Raw genomic sequence first — 24,404 nt, 5'->3', positions numbered from 1 at the left:
CTTAGATGCAGTCATTGCCTTGTGATTATATTTGTGTAAAGTCTTGGAGCCTTTGATCAAAGAAAGGCATTTGTGACTAGGTCTAATCCAAGCTCTTTAAGGTGTTTAACTTGCACGGGGGGGAAGAGGTTGATAACAGCTGGGATTTAAATTTAGTTTTGCTGAACTTTTGTTTTGAAAGGATTTCTATTATACACTGCTTCCTTTTTCCATACAGAAGATGGATCATTGAGTAAACCTAAAAGGGAAAGAGGATATGGGAGGAAATGGGTGGGGACTTGGAATTAATCTTCTGAAGAAAAATGTTTGATCAGCGGGTAGGAGAGTATGAAATCCTCTGATGTTGACAGCAGGCAACTTTCTGACTGGTGTGTGATTGACAACTTTGATGCTGCAGTGGGGAGCGAGTGTCCAGCCGTGCTCAGGCATCCTCTGACTGTGGGTGGTAGTGTTAATAATGTGGCAACTGGAAAGATTAATTGTGGACAAGCAGCAGGATTACGAGGAGGGCTTCACAGGTCTAAAAGGAACAGTGGTAGGAAGGCCTCTGATCTGTCAGCCCAAAAGGAAATTAGTTAGGGCAGGCTGGAGCAGGCTTAAAAAGGGAGAGGGAGGGGGGGAGGGTAAGATGGAGTAATGGAAGAAGGGAAGCATTTAGGATATTAAGGCAAAATGAAGAGGATATTGAAAAAGGTCATAAGGGGATGGGACCAGTGTTCTTGAAAGACCTTAATACACTACATTCTCTTACAGTACAGGCAGAGTTCAGCTTGTTTTGCAGAGAACTGCAAAGTGACTTTTGTAGTGGTTAGAGCTGCCCCATTAGGTAACATCTCTTGCTTGTTTCTGAACGAGCGTGAGAATAAACTCAAATTAAGGATTTTGAAGGATATGTAAGTGCAGAATACATAGCAGAGAGTTTACTTAAGCTGTTTATGCAAGTTACTAACTTCTGTGTGTTTTACTTCCCATCCTTTTTGGTAGAAGTAGGGATTTTGCCAATAAATTCTGTGTTACCATTAAAGAGGCCATTCATCATGCTTATTAATGTTATTAATCAAGATACACCACAGTACTCTTAAAATGAGATCATTTTGATAAATCATGTATGACATGAAAAGACTTTATTCCTTTTAAGTGCAATTTAGACTGTAATTTTTTTCCTCATTTATGATTCATGGGAGAAACATGGATAAAATTCCCTTGCACATTTACACCTTATCTTCAGTAATAATTCAAAACTGCTCTTAGATGAAAATTCAAGGGCTGATTCACCAAAGCTGAATGCCAGCTCATTATTTTCTGGCATTCAGTAGTCCAAAAATAATGTCCATACATTAGGTGCTTTTCACAATAGTTGAATTTGGCTGCACACCAGACATATCGATTACACTCAATTAAGCCTAAATGCATAAGAATTATCTGATGTTCATTTGCATTTTTGATCCCTGCTTTCAACCTTGCAATTTAACATTAAGTGAAAACCAAAAGGTAAAGTAAATTCAAGTAAGGAATGATAATCTCTCTTACAACAGAATAAGGGAATGCTTTGAATTTGAAATGCTTTGAATCTTAAGCTCCACTCTTTCTATTAAATGTGAAAAATTGTCTTTCCTTTCTTGTTAAAAGGTTATTGAAGTTAGAAGGCCAACCAAAATATAAGATCACTGTTCTCCTTGTTGTCCTAATACTACAATAATTTGGCTACTCTATTAGTAGCATCACATCTGAAAATAAACTGCTAAAATATCTGGAATGAATATTTGCTAAGGTTAAAGTCATACTCTTGATTATAGCTGAAACACTTGTATTATTGATTAGATTTAAAAGTGTCAGAAGTGGGGTTTTTGTTTACTCCTGTGTTTAGAATACAAAAATGAAATGTCCAGTAGCAAGATATAATTTGGACAACAGAGTCATTTAAATTTTACCTTCCCAAAACATTCAAAGAGGATTGGCTTCTCTGAGTTCCCCCTTTACTTCCTTCAATGGCTAAAATATTTGAAGGAACTTGTGTGGTTGCCAAAATAGTGCAGCTTTTTTTTTTAATCATTGGTCTCTACAAATTTGTTTTGATGCATCAGACGATCAGATGTACAGTATGTCCTGATACTACACATGATGTTCCCTTACTAGTACCATCCAAGTATTGCATTTTTTATTCCTTGAAAAGTGGAATTCAGGGATTAAACAAATTAGCTTTTTTTTTTGGTTTGGTTTGGTTTTTTGGTGTTTTTTTTTTTGTTTGTTTTTGGGGTTTTTTGGTTTTGTTTTTTGTTTGTTTGTTTTGGGTTTTTTATTTTTTTTGTTTTGTTTTTGTTTGTTTGGTTTTTTGGTTTTTTTGTTATTGTTTAATATAATTAGATTCCTCCGCTCTTGAGATCTAGTTGTTGGTGGCTGACTATTTTCTTCTAAATGGGTTATTTTTTTCCATTCATTAAAGTGACTCTAATTTATGCTGGAGTTTTACAAAGACTGGAAAAGTTGGATAACTTCAAGGTTTGCAAAACTACAAGTTTCTTCTGTAATAATACCATTAGAATTTATTTACTGAGTTTTGTGACCTGTTCCTATAAAATGGAGGCTACCAACCAGTTTAAACAGCTTTGCTCAAAGCTATTTGTATGTATAGTTACTTTCCACTGCAAGAACTACTTCTGATGCATGTCACCAATACTTGAAGACATAACTGTCACATGTCAATGCTGTCACTGTCACAATATTCCTGTGAATATTAAGAGTAATGCAATCTATACAAATCTCTTTGGAAAATAGCTTAGGGCCAAATGTCAGTATGTGGTAGAGAAAACAAATAGTTGTCTTTCTGCTGGTGTACAGGCTTACTCAGAAACGTGATTTGGAACTTGAGTCAGTGTTTGTGCAAAACAATCCTAACCCTGGATGATATTCCACAGAATTAAAGTTGCTCTAACTGAATGCTTAGCTCAGAGATAATGAAAACTGTTCTATATTTGACAGGGAATTATATACTGTACATAAAGTAACAGAAAAACACCAATAAACAAACTCTTCTCTTCTTGTGTTTCCTAAAATTGGAAATAAAGCTAAATTGCCCCTTCACTCCAATATCCTTTTTAGAAGCTCTTGAATTTTGCTCTCTCAGTGGTATATTGCTGAAATGGCAAAGTCTCTTCCAGTAATTTTAGGAAAAGCTATCATCAAGCTGTCAACAGTCTAAATTGAGATTAAAAGTACCAAAGAGAAACCTTCACTATTACCAGAGTCCCAAATAAGTACACTTGAATAGGCAGATACCATCTAGAGTGTACAGTATGAGACCACTTATTCTTGCAGTTTTTTGAGTGATTTACAGGGATGAAGCATGATGTTAAATAGTGACATTTTTCTCCTTTTCTTACCCAGAACTACTCAACCCAAAGGAAACATGTAGTTGAGAACAGATTCCTGCTCTTGGAATTAGTTTCAAATATCACATAGCTGGGTCTGAGGGGTTCTATGTCTCCCTCTTACATGTTATGTGCCCTTGGCTCATACTGGTCACCAGAGAGATTTCCAATAATTCATAGTCCAGAGCAGACTGAGCTGCAGGTTTGCAGTTCATAAAAATCAAGGCATCATTCATTCTGGCTGAAGGTGAGACTTAAGTCTGTAGCAATATGTCTCTGAACAGGAGGTTCCCTGAAAAGTGTTTGTTATCACTGATGAGTCAGCAGAGGCAGGATATTCTCTATTTTTATTCATGTCTGATAAGTAGCATCATTACTCTTCAGGCAAACTTGCCTCTGTTATGTTCTATTAAAATGTTTATTTTGTTGCATGATGCATCTTCATGTTGTGACCTGATTTTTCCTAGGGACAAAAATGGGATTGTAACTATGGTCTGACACAGAAATTCATGACTGGTCTTCAAAAGCAAAATCTTAGTATGCTAATCTAGTCAGTCACCTCTTAACATTTTATGTGCTATCATTTAGGAGTCCAACAGCTACAACAAGGAAGATTTCTAAGTTACAGCCTTTAACAAACTATTATCATTATAATCTTTCATTATTATGGATTTGTGATTATTGTTCTTGGGTTTGGTCTGGTAATTAAAATTTGAATTAGTATTTATGCTTTTTCTTTCCCAAAACACTGTAGCTCTATTTTATACTTTTATATTAACCAGACATAAGGGCCCTATGGGTTCATAAATTTTGAGGATATGTTCAATTATAAAGTCAGTAAGACTGAGGTGAATTCCTTTGATTGACTTTTGCAGCTTAGAAGTCAATATATCATTAGGGAACAAACTGCACAGAAAATAGCAATTATTTTCTCAAGACTCCCTTTAGTGAATTATCATGAGATTCGAGAAATAGTTTAGCTTTTGTATTTTTCTCTTTATTTGCCTTATTTTTTCTGTTAGAAATTATCATATAACTTTCAGTGAATGCTGTCCTTTGTGTCTTCTATTTAAACACATCATCTTTTTATGTCTGTTGAAATGGGTAGGTTGTAAATACTCCAGAGCAAACTCTGTATCTGAAACTGAACATGTCACTACTGTGTCACCAACCAAAGTTAAACTGAACTTTAAAAACTGACCGTGATTCATATTCACCAACAGAATTCTTTATTTTCATGTCTTCTAACTGCTGTTATGTAACTAAAAAGCAAGATGGTAAATGTGGCTTCTTTTAACGTTATATATATATGTGTATATATATACATCTTTCCTTCAGCTGAAACATCCAATGGGATGAAGGTTACTTTATTGTAAACCATAGTTCTTTGGTCTAATCTTTTAAAATTAGAATCATAGGGTCTTGAGACTTATTAGGGAGAAAGATTTGGGCTGCTTGTCCCTTAGCATTTTACTTTAAAGGGTTCTGAGCAAGTACTTTTGGGTAGCTGTTTCTTTTATTAGACTTCTGCTGTAGGTTTTAAGTGTTTATTGTTAACATTCTAGATACTTGTACACTTCTTTGCATTATAGGTACTATAACTTTTAATAGGTCCCTTCATTTAGCTCACAGGGAAGTGGAATGAGAAAATAATTTGGGGTTTTTTTCTTTAGATTTGAAAAGTACAGTATCCTAGCCCAACTTCCTATTTTCTATCTCCATCCATTCATGTGGACTCAGTCATAACTTCCTTTAGGTAAATATTAATCTGTTTCAACAAGAGGACAATTTTGACATTGCCTAAAGATTTCCTGACAAAGATAGTAATTTTTTTAAGCTGTCAGCTGTATGAAAATATTCATTCAGTAATGATACATAATGCCATTGTGTAAACTCTTGTGAGCACAGCAACCTTGAGGAGCGGCAAGGAGCCTTAACAAAAACAAATTAATCCTTCATGGCTGGTAACTCCGTGCACCTGCACCCACAGCGCTGATCCTGCAGGTGCATCCGCTCTGCCTGATCACTGACCTCCACCCAGAGCACTGACAGTTTGTTTTGTCACACAGGCCTCCAGTGCTGCTGCCCCTGCCTCTCCAGAGATGCACTACACGCCTCTGCCTTCTGGATCCAGAGACCTCACCAACCACAGAGGTGCGAGCTCCGTGTTATTGCCATGAGCTGTGCAGGGTGTTCAGCTTTGCTCTGTGTTAGTTACTGCTGCATTTCACTTTGCAGAGATCACCGTGCCTTTCAAGCACTATATGAGAAAACCATAGCTGTCAAGAGTACAGATTTTAACTCATATTAAATAGGATTTACAGGTAGTCTACCGGGAAAGCAAATAAATCTATGGATAATAACGCTCAGTGATTTTTGTGTGTGTGTGAGAGAGAGAGAGAAAAATGTGAAGAGATTAGAGTACTTAAACATTGCTAAGTAGATGATTACATGTAGCATCGGTAATTTTGAGAGAATTTGTAAACTTTCTAATATTTTTTAAGTGAAGTTTTTTGGCAGTTTAGAAATTTAGGACTATAATTTTGAAATGTTAACACATTTTCATTGCAATAATAAGGGATTCTTCTCTGTTTTTCAACATTAAAATTGGATCAGTTTTCAATTTCCTTTTTCATCAATCCGTAGAACTTAAAAAAGCACCTTGGGCAAGTTTACAAATTCCTTCTGCATACCCATGAAACAAAAAATTCAGGGAACAGGTGAAAAACTGAAGCAGTCGGATAGGGTGCATTCCAAGATTTTACCCTTTTTTCAAAAAGGAGAAATTTGTAAAGCTTGCAGCACTTTTTAATCTTAAAACCAAAACAACAATCCTCTTATTTATTTCCCACATTACCCATTGATTCTCAATTGATCATGTAAACCGTTTGTCTGTAGGCAGGGGTTTTTTAGGATAGCAGGATCACAGTCAGCCTTATATTTATGAATTGATGGTAGCTTAATTTGAATGTGTGTTCAAATTCTGCAGCACTACAGAGGATGGAAGCAGCTTTAGTAGTATTCCATATTACTTGCTAGCTTCTGAAAGAATCAGGCAGGTAATGCACCTGAAGAAGGATCTGTGATTCAGGTGTGAAGGATGAGGAAAGCAGGTGATTAGAACTTTATTTGTTCCAGCCTGTATCACATTTGTGCTAGAGCTGAGGATGAAGCTACATCATGGCCTTGGTGTAGATTGCTGTGGTGCAATCAGATGTCCTAGAAGATTGCTGTGGTGGACATCAGATGTCCTAGAAGTGCTGTGGGTGCATTATATGGTGGCACTGAGCTCACATAGATACTGATACTTTTTAAAGAGAAAGGACCAACCAAAATCCTGAATTGTAGCACACACCTGGACTTGAGAGATTAAAAAACAACCTCTCCCCCCACAAAAAACGTGCAACCCAGTGCCCTTCCTCTCCACTGTCCCTCCTCCCCTGCCCCACCCCCAAGATAAGCTAAGCTTTGATTTGCAGATAAACATGTTGCCTTTGAGGCTGGATTACTGGTGTTGGCTTAAATGGCTAGAGTCTACTAACACAATAAATAGAATGACAGAATCTTGAAAAATACCTGCATTCTCCAGAAATACTTTCAAGGTACCCTTAAAAGCCAGGTATTTTCAGATTTTTTATTTAGGTAATAGTGTGGCTTCATGGCTGATTTTGTTTTCTAACTTGACAAAAGAAATGCCTGTAGTGTTGGATCAAAGTCTGTGTGCCTGCATTATTGATTGACTCCTCTTGCAACACAGCAGTTGTGTGGCTGCAGTAGGTGTTGCAGACATGTCCAGCAAGTGTTTGTTCAGAGTGGGATCTTGCCAGGCTCTGAGTACATACTGTCCTCACCAGGGTTTCAGAATGCCTGCCCCCTTGCCATGAAAGAGGAAAATTACATTCCCCAAATCACCAACTTTCTACCCTTAGCAGTTCACATAATTTTTATTACTTCTGTCTTTACTCTTCCCAGAAATATTCTGCTCTGCATGCTAAATATGCTGCAAATTTCCTTGTGATTAAGCACAGTTATAAATAAAGAGAAGGGAGAGGAGCATGTCATCCAAAGAAAGGGCAAAATTGGTTCTTAAAGAGACATTGTTAATATGATTGAATTAGGGTGTGTGTATATATATCTCTATATCTGTATGTGTGTACGTATACATGTGTATTCACAAGGAAATAATTAAGGACACTTTCCAAAATTCCAGGTCTTGGAAGAACTGATTCCAAGCTTAGAACAACCTGCTGGCATGGCCCATTAACTCAATCTTCTTCTTTTATACAAAGAAAAGTTCCCAAGTTCCCAAGCCCATAAAAGATTAATTGCAGTCAATAGAAAAATCTCCAAGGAAAGAATTAAATACTTAAGCTTGCTATTTTAGGTTCTGAATATCTTCAATTTTTTTCTTCACGGAATGCTTTCAGTGTTGTAAAGTGGAATTGAATCAGCTGTTGCATATGTAAATATTGGCGGTTTTCAGTGCATACTGGAATGAAGAATGCTGTAAGTTTGTGAGTGTAATTTGTCCCTGGAGAAACTTGTTTACCAGAATCATGAAGTCTGGCAAATGGTTTGGTACAGCTGTAAATTGATTTTTAGGGGACTGGGAGGGGTAGCAGAAGCAAGCTGGATGTATTTGTTTGGTACAGTTTCACTTGGACATTTGTCACTCTATTTAGCTATGATTTTTTACAAGGAGAACAAAAACATATAATTATGTGTGGGTTGCACCATGTTTCTTACAGCTTTTATGTTAATGCATGCAGTATATAATTTCCAGTCAGGATCTGGTCCTTTAGGCTCCATATTTTGTATAAACAATTTTAGGAATGGTGAAAATCTCGCTCTCCCTTTCAAAGCCCACAGAAACAGCATATGACAGTGTGATGTCTGCATGGAATAATATGGAAGGATCACTGCAAATTTATTGAGTGTTATGATGCTTGAGTGTATAAGTACATGATGAGAGAAATAAATATTCCATCACGTTTTTAAGCTTTAACATTTTTTCCCCATCTTGGGAAATTTGTTTTCCCTTGTATTGCAGTGTTGCTTAGACTATTGCCCACTTTTCTAAGTTGAACTTTACCTCAGTCCCAATGATCATATTTTTCAGTAAAAAATCTAAAGGTCTTCTGCTTAGATGTTGGGCATCTGACAGCAAAATGACTGGATTCTTTATGAATTCTAATTGCTATCCTGTTAGACAAGGCTTCCAAGGCGGTAATTTTATAACTGGCTGTATTTTTGTTTTGATTCCAAAACAAAGATCTCAAACTTCTAAGGGTTTTCCCTTGATCTTTGTTAAAGCAGGATTTTGTATTTTACTTTATATGGATTTAGAACCCAATGATTTACTTTGGGGAAGTTTGTGCAGTTCTCTCACCTGGTTAAAAGAAGTCAGTTCAAAGATACAGCCTCCTGTCATAAAAGTGCTTCTTTTCTTTCTATAAACTATACACTGCTTCTATGGTTCTAGCTTTCAAATTTTTTTGTGAAGTCAAATATATACACCCCACATTCCTGTCTGCTTTTTCTCAGATTTAGCTTTAAGGTAAAAAAATCAAACAGAGCAGTTACTTATTGTACTTTTTAAATAGAAATGGCCATGTGCTACAAAACTGATGATATGTAGTGACTTTCAGAAGAAATTGGCCCAAAAAGTTTTGGACTTGTGTAATTTTTTTCTAGTGATTTGTATATATGTGCCCTTCTGTTCCTTATTGATAATTTATTAACTGGGAACATATCTGAAAATAGAAACTTACATTCTTAACATAGTTGACATTGATAAAAAAAATTCAAGTCAAAATAATGCAGTTGTGAGGATAATTTGTCTGATATGTGGAAAAAGGCCTCTCACTCTTCACCCCACTCAAGTTGTATGTTTGTTTTTTTATAATGGCATCCTTGCTTTATGTGTAAGCATTCAAACTCAAATTACCTTCTAAAAAGAACAGTGCTTTCCAGTTGATGGGGAAAATAGCATTTTATCATTCTATCTCTTCAGAAGCAATATCACTAAATCATGGCTATCATGAAAATCTGTTTTTCCCATACAAAAACATGTGCTGGATGCCTTTTGTATAACAGTTATTTTATAACATTGTCTATTACCTGATTTACTTGGAAACATACTAATTTGCCAAAGCCATTTGGTTTCCAGTAACCTTTTACAGGTGACTCCTCCTTTTCTGTGCTCTTGTTTCTGGGAAAAAACACTGGTAAGCCTACCCTATAGCTTACTGGTAAAAGGAAGAAGAAGCAGTTTCCATTAAAAACTAACCCTGTATTTATGTAAGTAGGTTTTAGAACCTTAGCTTGGATTTAGGCCAAGGTTTAATAGGTCTAATCAATTATGACTTGTAAGAACTTTCTGAACAAACCCACTATCCTGTTTTGGTGTCTGTACAGTTAATTATCCAAGCATTCTGGTGTGTGCAGTCATTACATTGTCTTATGTTTGAATGATGAATGCCCAAATGAAAAATTGGTATTTATTCTACCAATATGTTTCAATCAACTGACAGATGTGTTTTCTTCTTTTATGATCTGATCTTGAAAGTCATCAACTGCATTCAAATCCAAGAACAGAGTATTTTGAAGCTTCTTATTAACCTTCTAAAAGTAATTTTATAGAGCCTTTTTAAACAAAGGAAGTGAGAGGTTCCTTTTGCTCTCAGTTTCTCTTTGTCTAACAGAGTTGTGCTGATGGTTTCTTTTGGAATGATAATCTTTTCAAACTTTCCCATTCTTCAGCAAACAATCATAATCATAGCGAGACACCTGAAATTGCAATATTTCCCTTCTCTGTGATTGTTACACTGCTATTGTATCCAGAGTATTTGGCATAGTACATTTTCACTAATGACTTGTATATTCATACAAAATTCCTCCTGATTGATTGTTGGGGCGTGCCACACACAAAACCAGCTAGTAGCTTTGTAGGAGTTTAGGTAAGTACTGACCAAGATAAAAGTGGACTACAGAATGCACAAGGGTTTAGCGATCCAGTTGGGCAGGAGTTCACAATCCAGTACATGTTGAGGGATGTCTACTACTTTCAAAATTTGGTGTTGAAGGATATCCAGTACTTTCAAAATTTGGTGTTGAAGGAAAAAACTAGCAATTTTGGATAGCCAGAGGGAGTAGTATAATTAAAGTCATTATTCTCCAAGGATTTATCTGTTCTGTTTCAATTTACTCAGCTTGATCATACTTTATAAATATTCCTAGGTTCATATGGAAATAATAATGTCTATCAATCCTTCCAGAATTTGGTCAAGAGTTTTAATATATCACTTTAAAATATTTGAAGTAAAATTGTAAAATTGACATGCACCTCTTAATAATAAATGTTAATACACAAAGTTCTTTTACACATGCATTGTGAAAATGCTGTCTTTAGATCACAGACATAAAAAGAAAAGGAAATTGGTTTGCCTAAACCTTACTTCCAGAAAGATAAGTATCCTGTTTATATTATCATTGTGGTCCTCTCTGTTGTTGTTATTGACACACTTGTTAGGTACTCATTGTGTTTTCAAGCCAGAGGCTTATTTAGAGTTTGAAATTGATTGCTGGGGAAGTTGCAAAGCAATTTATGTAGCAACTTATCATAATTAGTTAGTTTTCTTAGTGTGAACTGCACTTTATGCTTGTCAATTGATTTTTCTGTGTAAATGCATAAGGCGTTGTATTCTGTCAAAAAACCCCAAACCCCCAAAAAACCTATGGTTAGTACTTTATCATTCAGCTAACAAAGTGTATCCATCTACGTATATAAGATGTATTTTCTTTAACTTGTTTAATAACTAAGGATAGGATAAAAAAGAAAATTACAAGCAGATGCACTATATGAAAGTTCTGTATCAGGAAAAGATGCTGTGAATAGTGAGATATTTTCTTTATTGTTTTACATAAAGTGTCCTTTGAAAATACCATAATTTTTAACCTGGATTATGTTGTGGTGTGTCCTGGACTGAAGACATCTTAGGCCAGGATCTTCTCATCGTGAGATGAATAACCTCAAACAAACAAAAAAAAAAGTTCTCAATAGCATGGAACAGACAAGATCATATTTTCCAGGGAAGGAACACTCAAAAATAAGCTGTGACATTTCCTATTAGTGCCAGGAAATGTGTCCCAACAGTGAGATGTGATGTGGTCATGACTTAGCCTCAAGGGGAGTGGGTGGAAATCCTCTTCTTTGACATTCTGGGAGAATGCTAAAATGAGAAGTCTGTTATAAAAGAAAAAAACCTCAAACATGTGATCTGCCTGTATGAAGTGAGTAACTGGATTCTAGTTCCTTAGTTTTTAGTTTGGAAAATATACATTAATGGAAGCTCAAGACACATGGGAGAAGCATGGAAAGCAAAGTGATGGTATCGATAAGTATCAGCATGAGAGAAGACTTGATTAAGAAAATATTCTGTTTTCTGGTCTCAGTTCCCTTTAGTTAAGGGGAGGTGAAAGGAAAAATAAGTCCATCAGAGGTGAATAGGGGTTTTGTAGTCCAGATGTGTGAGAAGGTAATGTAGAAACTTAAAAAATTCTGCTGCAAGGTGTTCCTGGTGCAGCTGGGAGAAGGGCAGAGCAGGCTTCTCTCATTCCTGTGCTCCTGCTGATGCCCACAGACTCCCCGAACCTTACACCGGGAGATGAGGTGGATGTACTGACTCATTTCTGTTTGTGCAGTGGGGTGCCTGGTTTCTTAGCTCTGACCATGATTTTTCCTTTCCAGGGTGGATTCCAGTTTACTGCTTTCTCAGTATTTCTGAAAGTTTGCTTTGTGGGGAGAAGAATAGGTAGAAGGACTGGATGGAACAAAGTAGGTGGGGAGAAATGCTAGAAGGCACAGTTCCTTAGGGAAGTGTATTCAAGTAAAATGCTTCTAGCTGGTAACAGAAGCCCACCTGTATTAGTATTTGCCAAGACTGCAAATGCATTAGCCATCTCTCCCAGTTTTGTGAACTGACATACAATCAAAAATTTTGCCCTTCAATGGAACTGAGAGGTCCAATGCCCACACATGTGATCGACTCAGCTCTCAGCTGTGGAGTGTTTTTTGGCTGGGCATTCATGAAAGAACAGGTTAAGGAGGATCTCATGTAGTCCCTTTCCTGAGCCCTACTTTATTTGTTTACTGGAATAGAACTGCCACAAATAGCTGTGCTGTTTGTGGACCAATTTGCCTCACTTGCTCAGTAGTGATAATTTCTGCCAGCATCTGCATGTTTCTCTGTAAAGCACAATGACTTTCCCAAATGTGGAATAAATTGTAGTTGGATTTGAATGTGACCTTGACTAATATGGTTCAAGAAATAAATTTTCTGGGTCATTGGATTCATATTCTTGTCACTTACAGGGTCAACAATTTTCTGTCTGTGTATACAAGGAATGTTGGATTTGAATCAGGATACTGTAGATTATTAAAACTTCAGCATAAAAATGTATTATCTTTCTGTATATTGCAGTGATGGGAGCAACTAGTCATGTGAAAGTAAGTTGGGGTAAATGAGGTGGGGATGATATATAAAGTGACTTGCAGTTTTGTGTAAAGTCTTTCTTGATGGCCAGAAAAGTTAAGATTTGGTTTTAAATGACAGCATATTTTAATTTGTGAGCCTTCTCTGTGTTCTGTGGTTTGAAACTGAACCCAAGGGATGTGATTGAGCTGATCAGAAGTAAGTACTAAGAGGATCACTTCCTGGTGTGCTGTGTCTCTGTGGGAATAAAATATGTGTGTTTCTCTGCAAGAAAATTTTAAAAGAAAAAAAAGTGGGTAATTAAGTGGTTAATCAAATTCAGACTAAAATATTATTAAAAATCTCAGATGTTGAGTGCACAATCCACATTCTGTATCTAGTAGTCTAAGATTCAGGCAGACTTTCATAATTGTCAGTATTTTTTTTCTAAATATTATAGAAGCTTTCATTTTTCCACAGTGTGCATTCCCTGATCTGACTGTTGAAGACTTGACCATTTTCCATATTTTTGTCATTCTGAGGTTTTTCATTGTAACTTTTTCCCTATTTGCCAAAACTAGCAGTCTAGACCCAAGTCACCCATACAAGCGTCACATCAGAGGGAATGTGATTAATGAGGAAAAAGCCCGTAACTTCATATTTTTGGTAGACTAGAGAGTGTCTGATATTTCACAACATAGCTCATTTTGTCATGCTGGCAATAAGAAACCATAAGAATGCTAAAGCAGGATGACTTAAAAATGGCAGAAATATATAGAAAACCCTGGCTGCTCTAGGTGGAAACTTGGGATCCAAACCTAAAATCTTCTTTGGATATGTAGGAGAGCTGATGATGCAGCATGTGTGCCACTGAAAATTAAAAAAAAAAACAACCCAAAACAAACGAAAGTAGTAAATTTGCCACTTGACCTTATAATTTTTTACAATAAAGAATTCCAGTCATCAGCCACAGTATTACAGCTCTTCCAAAGAAATTGGTTCAAAGCACACCAGTGCTGTGCAGATACAGTCTCCCGAGAGATCCCCATGTTTAGTTAGCACTCTAGTCTAGCCTGTTTTTGCAGGAGTCCTCCAATTTTATCATTCAGGCATTTTTATGGCCTCATTGGAACAAATAAACAAACATCTGGAATCATGTGGTATATTTAATTAAAAACTTTTTGTTTGGCCAGAAATAGTAAAATCATGAAAAATTGCCTGTCTCCAAGCTCAGAAAGGCCAAATGATGAAGCTGTTGGCTACAGACAGTTTTACAATGTATTGAAATTCCTAGATATGCACACCTGCTGCAAGTCCCCCCCTTTTTTTTTGATTCATAACCATTAATGGGTGTTTAGTGCACAGATTGTAGCCCTTGTTTAAATGGGAATTTACTGTTTTTAATAACATATAGACACGTGTTGATATATTCCATACAGCCTGTACTGTTCTGTAGTACACAGACAGAATGAAGCTTTATATTATTGGTTAAAGGGAAAAAAATTAAAAAAATCTTTATGGTGCATGTTCCATTTGAATATTTTTTCATATGAGTATGTTTTAATTCCAGAGGTAATAAATATCTGCCCCATGCTAAGGGTCTGTGTAGCAAATGTTGGAAATGTGAAAGATGGTGTTTTCTCAGTAAAATTAGAATCTGTAATGAAAATGTAAATTTTCGTTGTTACGTTTAATGTATTTTTTGAGGAAATTTTCAGGAGACTCTTGCTTTTGCAGATAAGACTGATGTCATCTGAGATATTGCTCTATGGTCACAAAATATTTTACAGACCATTATTATTTATAAAAACTAATTTGTCTATTGCACTACCATCTATTTGAAATGCACAAATATAGGCTTTTGAACATATGGGACATAGAATTTTATTTTCAAGTTTGTACATCTCAGTTTTTAAATAGCAGAAACTTCTATTGAGAAAATGGCATGCACACAGAAAGTAGTACTGCATCCAAATGTTGTTCATTGTTCTTCATATTTCCTGTGATTAAAATAATGTGGCCATTCCATTTTGAGCTGGGTTTCTCTGAGAATTTAGACTTTTTACCAGGATAGAATGGATGGAATACTGACATGACTTTGGCCACTGGCCTGTTGGTGTTACTGACCTGAGTGAAGAGGATATGGGTGTCATCTGAAAAAGCACTAATTCCCACACAGTCAACACATGTAGAAGTCTGCTTTAAAAAATGGGGGAGGGAAGAAATTTCTTCCACAGTCAGAAGGGCAGCCATCTGCATAACAGCAGTGAAACTGTTTTATCCCCTTGTGTGTTTGCTCTTTATAGCATGCACATCTTGCTGTAACATCTATGTGTCTTTCAAACTATGAGCAGCCAAAAAGATGCAATGTATTTTGTATTTTGTTGTTCAGAGTGTGTGCTGTGTAGAGGTGCATGAAGGGTCCCTTTTAAAATTTGATTTCAGGAAGGAAAGGGGTAACTTCGGAGGATTTCATTGTGTGATCTTATGCAAGAACAGAAAGCTGTCAACTTTTTACTGGATATGAATATCTGTATTCATGATCTAATATATTTACTGATCAAAGTTCCTTTCAGAGCTCTGAAAGCAAATGATAAGTAGGTTGATGACTTCCTTTTTTTTCTTGTTTCATGATATTTTTGTGATCTGTTAATAACTTGATTGTAAGAAAAGTAAATGATAGGAAGCCCCATGACATCCTTTACTAACTTTGTATGCCCTTTAGCAGAGAGATCACACCTGGGGAGAAGAAAGGGAGGAGACAGAGAGGTAAATAATAAGTATAAACAAGTGCAATTGTTTTATGTCCCTTACCAAACAGAGGATGGCTGATCCTTTTTTTTTGTTGATATTCATTGTGTTACCTTTTACAGTCTGAGATATCTCGAAAATTGTTTCTATTTACACAGAATGAATTTCTTTTACTGTGTGATTGACAACACTGGTATGTTTTGTAACACCCTTTTTGTCTATGACTCTAAAGTGCTTAGTAAACCTAGGCAGCCACCTGAAAGACCCCCCACCTGTGGCTGCATAAAACCAAAATAAAGAATGGAAAATAACCCATTGAGTATTCACTTTCCCACCCACTGAGAGCAAAATGCAATGTAGTGCAATTTTAGTACTTGCGTGCCACTGGGGAAAATAGACTCCTAAAATCACATAGTGAAGCATTGGAAAAATTCAGTGAATTTGTACTAAGCGCTGGGTTATAAAGCCTAAGGAACTGTAGGCTTTGCTTCTCAAGTGAAACAGATTTGTATTGCAGTTCTGTTAGAATGCCTCCAATTGCCATGATGATATTTAGCACAGTAGGCTGGAAAAATGTAAGGCTGGTGAATACAAGTCCTTTCACAGGAATGCTTACAGAGGGGGTGCAAGCAACCTTCTGATGTCTACTTAAAGACCAAACAAGACTGCAGTCTCTGTTTGTTTTTTGGTTTTTTTTTTACTTTTCCTCAGTGTCAGGCCATGTAGAGAGATGTGGAAAGAGCACATGTCCCAGGCTGCCTCTTTCAGAACCATTTCTGTTACTAGACACGGCTTCTCACATCTAATAGAGAGCTAAATTAGAGTTCCCTCTTGCCTGAGAGGAGTTGGAATATGTGCATACCAAAATTGCAGGGCTACCACAGCAATGTGCTGGATTTCCCCACGCTGGCTTGGCTGCAGCAGCAGTGACTGTACCTTCTTCAGTCAGCTGTGCTTAGGAAAACTGCATCTATCCCAGCTCTACCTTTCCTCACAGGAGAGAGGCAACTTCTGGATGTTTTTTTTTTTACTGAATTATGAGTGGGAACAGTCAGGCTTAACAGTACATTTGGTTTCCATGAAATAAAAGGAGTGGGCTCAGTGGAAATAATTCCTTGGGCTCCAATGGAAGAATTGGAATCTGTCTTAAAGCCAAGAGGTTCCAAAAACCCCCTCCACACACACCAAACAAACCAAATACACCTTCCTGTCCCTCCCAAATCCATATAATTAATTAATTTGGCAGATTGTGTCTGTCTTAATGGTAATAAATGATAAATTTGATGGGGGCAAAAAGACAGCAATTTAGAATTAGTAGATTAACTATAAGCTATTACATCATTCAGAAGCAATTTGGTGCTGCCAAATGCACCTACCAAATGCCTTTACTGATGTAAAGTACATGACAAAAAAACAAATACCAAGTGAGATTACAGTAAGGTAAAAAGGAGATGTGTGGACGTCCACTCAGCTGAAAATTGTGGATGTAAAGTTTACCTCTGTCCTGTAATCTGATGCTAGATAACAATGGCAGCAGAAGTGTGGAGAATAGCTGAAGGAGTCCCTTTACTGTTGCTTCCTCTTCACTTTTGTTCCACCGGCAATACAAAAAGTAATTCCTTTCCTTTAAGGGTGTGTTCAGTAGTAAAGTGGAAGAGAAGCTGTCAGCTAAATTAATTTGTTTGTGTTGAAAAATCTATTTGTTATAAAGGCGTATAATGGCTTTATTCAAAAGAGAATGAGACAAAATAGAACATCATGAGAATATTATGAGAAGAATTAGGACATCAGGAGATGCCACAAAGGAGGGTGTGTTTGATATATTTTCAGTGTCTGATAATTCTTTTATCCTGCCAACCATTGATAAAAGTTTGTTTGGGTTTTTTTCCTGCTGTCTGCATGTTTAGGGAAGATAATCCTTCAAACAAAACTTCTGGATGAAATGAACTAGTAAAGACAGTTTGCAAGATTTGGAGATGGCATTCATTTAGGAGATGCAGGAACCATAATTCAGGCAGAAGTTGTTCCCACAAGAAGCTAAAACAGACTGCAGTTTAGCAAATAAATAAAGAAAATATGCAAAACACTGGTATGTTTTGCAGAGTAATAAGAAAATTTCAAAGAGTTCTAGAAGTGACTTTGTCAGTGAGAATAGATCCCAGCTTGCTGCGGTTGATAAGGAGTGCACTGAGTGGAAGATGTGTGTAGGAGAAGGAATCTTTCTTTCACAAGCAGGAATGCACTTGTAACCTCAGATCATCCATCCTGAATGGAGACAGGATTTTCCTGACAGATTAATATTTAGGATCTAAATTTTTTTATATTTTTTGTGAACATACCACCTAAAGGAGCCACAGTGTTCCACCAGGGAACTGAGTCTTAGTCTGTCATTCTGTTTTTCAGTAGCACAGGCAGGAAAGTGAAAACCTTGATACTGCTGCTCTGACGTTCTGTGAGTTGTTCAGGATTTGTCCCTATGGATGTGAGAGAGCAAATGTAGAGCCATTCTGCAGCAATTTTAGAAGATGCTGGCTTCTAAGGCATTCAATCTAAAGTTGTGCATCACTTCAATCTCATTTAGAAAATCTGGGAAGGCAATGAGCATCTGATTCCTAAAATCAGGTCTTGACAGTAGGGAACCCAGTTTTAAAATCCATATAACTGTTCTAGCTTATGTAATATAAGTTGGTTAAAATGAAATCAGAATTATTCTGATAACACTGAATGTTAATGGGACCTTCTTCAGAGAATGCTTTTAAATAAATAAAGGTGCAAGAGCAAGTTCTGATCTGTGAAGTTCGATCTACCTTTTGGTGGAAGTGTTTTTTAAGTATGGTAATGGAGCAAAGAATGAAATGAAAAGCAATGCCAAAATATTATTTTGTGTTCCTTCAAGTAAATTAAGTAGCACATTCTTTACCTGAAGTTTTTAACTTCCAATGGAAACTATTTAATACCACCTTGTAGGTACTTTGAACAGCCCTAATTTATGAAATTTGAGATTTTTTTTTTAAATTCTATTATTTCTTAATAAAAAAGATACCTGACTCTTGTTTCTTGTCTGTTCCCAAATCTCATATGCTTAATAGAAAAGATTTTTCAGTCAGTCTAAAGAAGGGTTTCTCTGATGCATAGGTTAGAAATACTGTGTTGGAAAAAAATATGTTAGTACAAGAGGGGAATCTCTAGGTAATTTCTCCTTGTGGCTGTAGTTAAACCTGAACAGATTATGGGGAGGAAATCCATACACATGCTAGACATCTCTATGCCTTAAAACAACTGCCTGCAGGTGTTTTAGCCATGCACATGTGGCTGGATATATGATGAGGCTTTTCAGATTTTCAGCCAAGTCTTCACTTGCAGAGTAATGAAATGTTGAAGGGGAGGGAAACAAGATACATATACATGTAGAGGCTATGATGTCATAGGTGATGAGTTATTGCTGTTTTGATACTTCTCATAAATTCATTCCAAATCAATTGCTAAGCCATATTTCTGTACTGTTAATTTAAAATCTTGGAGAATGTGAAGTTGTGTGTATGCACACGTGTCATATGCTCCAACAGTCAGCCATTGTCTCTGAGCTGAGGGAAGCACCTTCGCCTACTCACTGAGCTACAGCTATATTCCTTATTATGAGATTCAGGCATCTTGGGAGCAAATTGAGGTCAGTGTGGAAGAATATAAGATTCACTTTCCTATAGGCAAAACACATCAACTGGGCACAGACTTTTTTAAGCATCACAGTTAGACAATATGTCATTTGGCAACACATCCTAAAGTGCAGCCCCAAGCAGCTTAAAAGTTTGTTGAGAGTAACAGGAGAGTAACTCAGAGAATTAGCTCCTCCAAAGTATGAACTCCACCCATAGTGCCAAGTTATAGACACTGCAGTGCCTTTATGCAAACACTGGTGTTGTGTATTTGATGTCATTTGCCAAGCTCTGCATGGCAACTGAATGAACAGAAGCATATGGGTGAATATCCAAGATATATGCAAACTTTCTGCTGCTCTCGTGAAGTAGTTTCAATGTTTTGATTGATCATCATCAGTACTACTATTTTGGTGATTCTTGATTTGAAAATAGACTTGGAGTTGCTTAAGAATAGCTTGATAAGATTTAACCTCTCTAATGAGAGCTTGATAGATAACATGTTTAAATTAGAAGGGGAAGGGGGGCAGTGTGAAATAGATCATGTTGTAATTTCAGTAATCACATGCACTGAAATATGTCATTGAAAAGATACTTAAGAATCTTAAATCTTAGGATGCCTGTCAGATTTCTTTTAGTCTATGAACAATGACAATCATAATTTGACGGTGAAATACGGTCAGAGCTTCTGTCTCCTTGACAATCACTCCAATATTTAGACAAAAAAGCACATTCTCACAGATTTCATTAGTCAACTTGTGCTTTTACCTTTTCCCTCATGTAACTCTAATACTCTGAGAAGCCTAGACAAGCAGAATTGAGTGTTTTCTCTTACCAATCTGAAAGACATTACATGTGAGTATGAAAAACCAGAGGAACTTTAAGGTCAATTACACAGATTGTTTGAAAAACTCAGGAAATATTATTAGGGTTGCACTTAATGAGTTTTTGTGTGTTCTTGAGCCATTTTAAAACCTCTTCTAACTGACTTGTTGCATAGTTAAATTAAGATTTTTAATGTACTGTTTTCATATGCTGTTGCCATGATACTTCATACATAACAAAAAAAAAAAAAAAAAACAAACAAAATTTAAGAAAAGGCTTGAAGAGCTGCTTTGGTAACAAATCAGAGGCAGTGAGGAGATTCTGACTGACAAAGCAATCTGCATTTATGAAATAGCTTTTATGTAGATTGTCTCTGGGCACCTACAATGCAATAGTCTGTGGAACTCAGCTAAACTAGTGAATAAGCTTGAAAGAATGGGAATTTTGAAAGCAGGGAAGGAAGAGAGCCTTATGATCTAATGTCATAAGGCAGGGAGCTTTAGAGCCTTGGGGCACAATTAACAGAGGATCTGGCACCTGCCGGTCTTTGTATTTGTTTAGAGAGAGATTTAGTAATTCTGCTCATGGGATGTGTTTCCTCTTCTTGTCTGCAACCCTCTGTGGGTCAGAATCTATCTGGATATTTGTGGTGCTAACAAGTTGTAAGCATCTTTGACTCAGGTGAGCATAATGGGTGAGCGTTGCTTAGTGAAGCTCATGAGACTTGCCTTCTCTTTTGTCATCTTGAGTGCTCTCCCCCACATCACTTTTCCCCTGTGTTGGTTCTAAGTGAGAAAAAAAAAACAAAGGGATTTATGCTGCTATTACAGCAGGATTATTGCATGCCTTAAGAAGTTTCATTTTATTTATATATTTTTATCTGTTATTGATGTAAATGGCATTTCTACTGAAAAGTCAGTGTTTCTTAGTGAGACCCAAGAATTTTGATGAAATGTATGCTAATTTGGAGAAAAAGGATAATACTATGTGTCCTTTACTGTCCCTGAGGATGTTATGATTTCTGGTTATGAATGTATAAAAGAGCATTTTTCTCTCACAGTTGTATTGTCATCTTATTTGGGAATACTGAAGTCTTTTGTGGGCCCTTTGTCAAGCATATGTGTATCAAGAAGTTATCCATGGCCTGATGCATTTAATTAGTTAAATGGACAAGACAGGCTGTGAATAACAGATAGAAAAAAATTATTGTTTTGCTTACTTTCATATTTGACAAGATGAGGCAGAAAGCACCACCTACAGTGGTTTAGCCAAAATGTTTGTGGCACTGTATGGTTTTAAGTATCTCTGCTTGGACTGCAGATTTAATAACTAGAATACCCCTTCCAATAAAAGTACTCATGTCAGAGGCCTACATACTTCCTAGATAATTGTAATGATATGTCCTTTATCACCACTATCCACAAAGCTTGTTTTCATAGTATCAAGGATCAGTTCTCCATGTGTGGATCATTCCGACTTGCCCTTTTCAATTCTATTTTTACAATCTATCAATATATTTGTATAATTTTTAATTCTTCCCATAAAGAGAGCATATTTAAGCTTGGCCAGAAACACTGTATAGTCTTCAAAGCCTACACAGTTCAATAAAGAGGTGTAAATCTTGATGTATAAAGCTCATGGACTGCAAAATCAACAAGAGAAATAGGTGAGGGAGAATGTAGAGTGGCAGGTGAAAATTAACAGTTTGGGACATCATTAACTTCCTGAGCACATCAAGGAACCATCAATGCAAATAAACTAAATTTGCAAAGGTTAGAGGTTAGTCTCTTCTAAATCATAGAGATTTTTCTAGGAGACTCTCATCAGTAGTGGATTTTGGAGGGGGTGTCTTGGTGCTGCAAAATTTGCATTTTATATAAATTATTTTCATTTGCATATATGATGAAGTGTCATTAAGAAGACTTGACTTTTACAAACAGATCCCTTTTTTGGACCAGTTTTTCCTTTTAGCAATTAAAAAACATAGTTTCAGGAAAGGACCAATACCTTATTATTCAGCCTGTTCAAACTCCCTCCTTTCTAAAGGTAGGGTAAAGACCATGACAGCAACACAGCTCAGCTTTAATGGATACATTGTTAGTAAGCCCAGGGCTTTTTCATCAAGGCACAAGTTTTTCTCCTGTCCAGTAAGCCCAAAACTCGAAATCATGCAAACTATAGTTTTCTGAGTTGTCCACAAAATTAAGTGTTATGTGATCGTTTGTGGTGCTGTGTCATTTCTGATGCTGTTGTGGGTATAAAGTACTATAGCATAACTGCTGTTTATCAAAATATTAATGAAATTTTTCTGTGATGGGAGAAATGGGCATGCTTGTAATACTGTTTCCATGGAAAAAGATGCATGGGCTTAGATTTAGTCAAAATTATGGCATACTGTTCTGAACTTGACAGAACTAGTTCAGCACTTAATCCATAATAAAATAGGAACCGTGGTATTTAAACACTAATTCAGTGCATATCAGTTTGTATGCAAAGACTCTGTTTAAGATATTGCAAAACAGGTTTCCTTAGTAAATGCTACCAAAGCTATGGCATGTATCCCAGTCCTGGATATGAGTAAAGTCTTTATCTGAGCTCCAAGCTGCGGTCCCATGGTTTGCTCTCTCTGCCCAGTATAACAAATAGTGGATGTTGCATGCATTTTTGATTGATGAGGTATTGAGGAGGATTTGGAAATCTGAAAACCCATATTATTATAAAGATTATGGAATAGTGGGAAATGGAGCCAGGAATGTACCTATAATTTAGGGTAAAGAGTAATAATGAGTGCCCATAAAAATAAATAACCATGATGTTAAATAGACTGCAGATCATTTGCACCTTGAGGCTTTTCTCAGATTTTGTGCCAGTAAAGAAATGTGGTAATAAGCCCTCATGTATTTAGGCAAAAGAGTTTCTTATGCATGAATTTTATTTAGGCAATTTGAATAATACCAGAAATATTTAGGAGCATGAAGGGGACAAGAGAAGGAAGATGAAGGCAGAAACATAAGTTTGCACTATTTGGAAGAAGTACCTTATGTTTAGATTATTCTTGATTATACTTTTTTTTATTGCTTCTGATTCTTTCATGGCTGATAATTCTATTCTAAAGTCTGTTCTGAAGTTGTAATTTCAGTTCTGTTCAGTGAGAAATCCTTTTTGATCATAGGCATGCAAAATGAAGCTGTGTGATTGCTGGCCAATTCTTATAACAATCTTGAAAGTTGGTTCCTAGTCCTCATCAGTTAAAAAGAAAAATACTTCATGAGACGTGGTATTGCATGGAGGTTCTAGAGCTACAGAGTGGAGGGTAGTTCTTCCTATACCTGCAAGTGTAAGAGAAAGTGTAAGATGAGTTTTCATGGCTGAGAATTTAAAAGCTTGCTGCTTCTGCTCTATCACAGAACACTCTTTTCAAATAAATATTATTACTCAGGTGATTTTTAAATAAAATCTGTGCATGCCCATGTTGTAGTCAGATTTGTTTATCATGTCTGTATGTGATAATCAACACCGGAACCACGTTTTGCAGCTTCCTTTCTTTTCATAAAGTTTCATAGAAACTGGTAGTTATGTGTTTAACATTGCACATCAGTGATTTCCCTCTTACAGATTGTGCAGATTCAGGCAGTTTGCAAATCACTTGGTTGTCATAATTTTGTGTAAGAATTTTTTTTGATATCTTTCCTCTCTGACTAAATTTATGGAGCTACAAGTAAAGGAAATTTGGAAAGCAACACATTTTTTAGTAAAATGTTGTTAGTGCAGTGAGAGGTGGAATGGTCAACAGCTTTCTCCATACTTCAAGTTCCCAAAGCAAAAAGGAAATTTATACTCTCCATTGAGATACAAACTAGTTTATTTTCAGTCATTTATCTGAAAAGTTGATGCACACCATAATAATTCATCAAATATTTTTTGTGAAGTATATCTGGCAAGGCTTCCTGGCATCAGCCTTTGAAATTCTGAGTTCTTGCATCCTCTGGGAACAGAGTGACTCTCTCTTCTTATTGCACATCTGGAAGGAATGCTGCTGCCTTTTTGTTTCATCAGGGAGAGATTGTTAGGATAACAATTTAACCTCTCTAAACTGTTTGCTAGTATCTTTGGATTTGTGAATATGAAAGAGGTAAAATGCTGTAATTTATAAATTATATTAATATTTCAGTTTTTAATTTTAAGCAATACAGTAATAATTATTTAATAAGAATAACTGTGTTGCTACTTTACTGGGTTTTCCATGAGGAAAGAGAGGCTAAATTCTTTTAGTATACATATGTGATGTGTGTTAACTCCATTGTCTTATTAAATTTCATCAGGCACTCTGGTGT

General features: G+C 36.3%; 1 protein-coding gene across 24 annotated transcripts in view; it reads left to right on the top strand.

Moving 5' to 3' along the window:
- The window catches only part of LRMDA (leucine rich melanocyte differentiation associated), a 630,413-nt gene that overhangs the window by 529,770 nt on the left and 76,239 nt on the right, over positions 1-24,404 (top strand). For 23 of the 24 annotated variants that reach the window (XR_010367261.1, XR_010367263.1, XM_064430376.1 and 20 more), the window contains one exon: positions 5,438-5,522. The exons of the other annotated variant lie outside the window; for it this stretch is intronic. Coding sequence is in view for 21 of the 23 variants with exons in the window: in XM_064430376.1 (XP_064286446.1) it covers positions 5,438-5,522 (85 nt within the window). In the remaining 2 variants the exon portion in view is untranslated. Of the gene's footprint in view, positions 1-5,437; positions 5,523-24,404 lie in introns of those variants that run through there. 24 annotated transcript variants of the gene reach the window in all.

The sequence above is a fragment of the Passer domesticus genome, chromosome 8, assembly GCF_036417665.1.
Source record: "Passer domesticus isolate bPasDom1 chromosome 8, bPasDom1.hap1, whole genome shotgun sequence".
Lineage (NCBI taxonomy): Eukaryota > Metazoa > Chordata > Aves > Passeriformes > Passeridae > Passer > Passer domesticus.
Note: the sequence above shows the minus strand (reverse complement) of the source record. Positions and strands in the feature narration are given on the sequence as shown.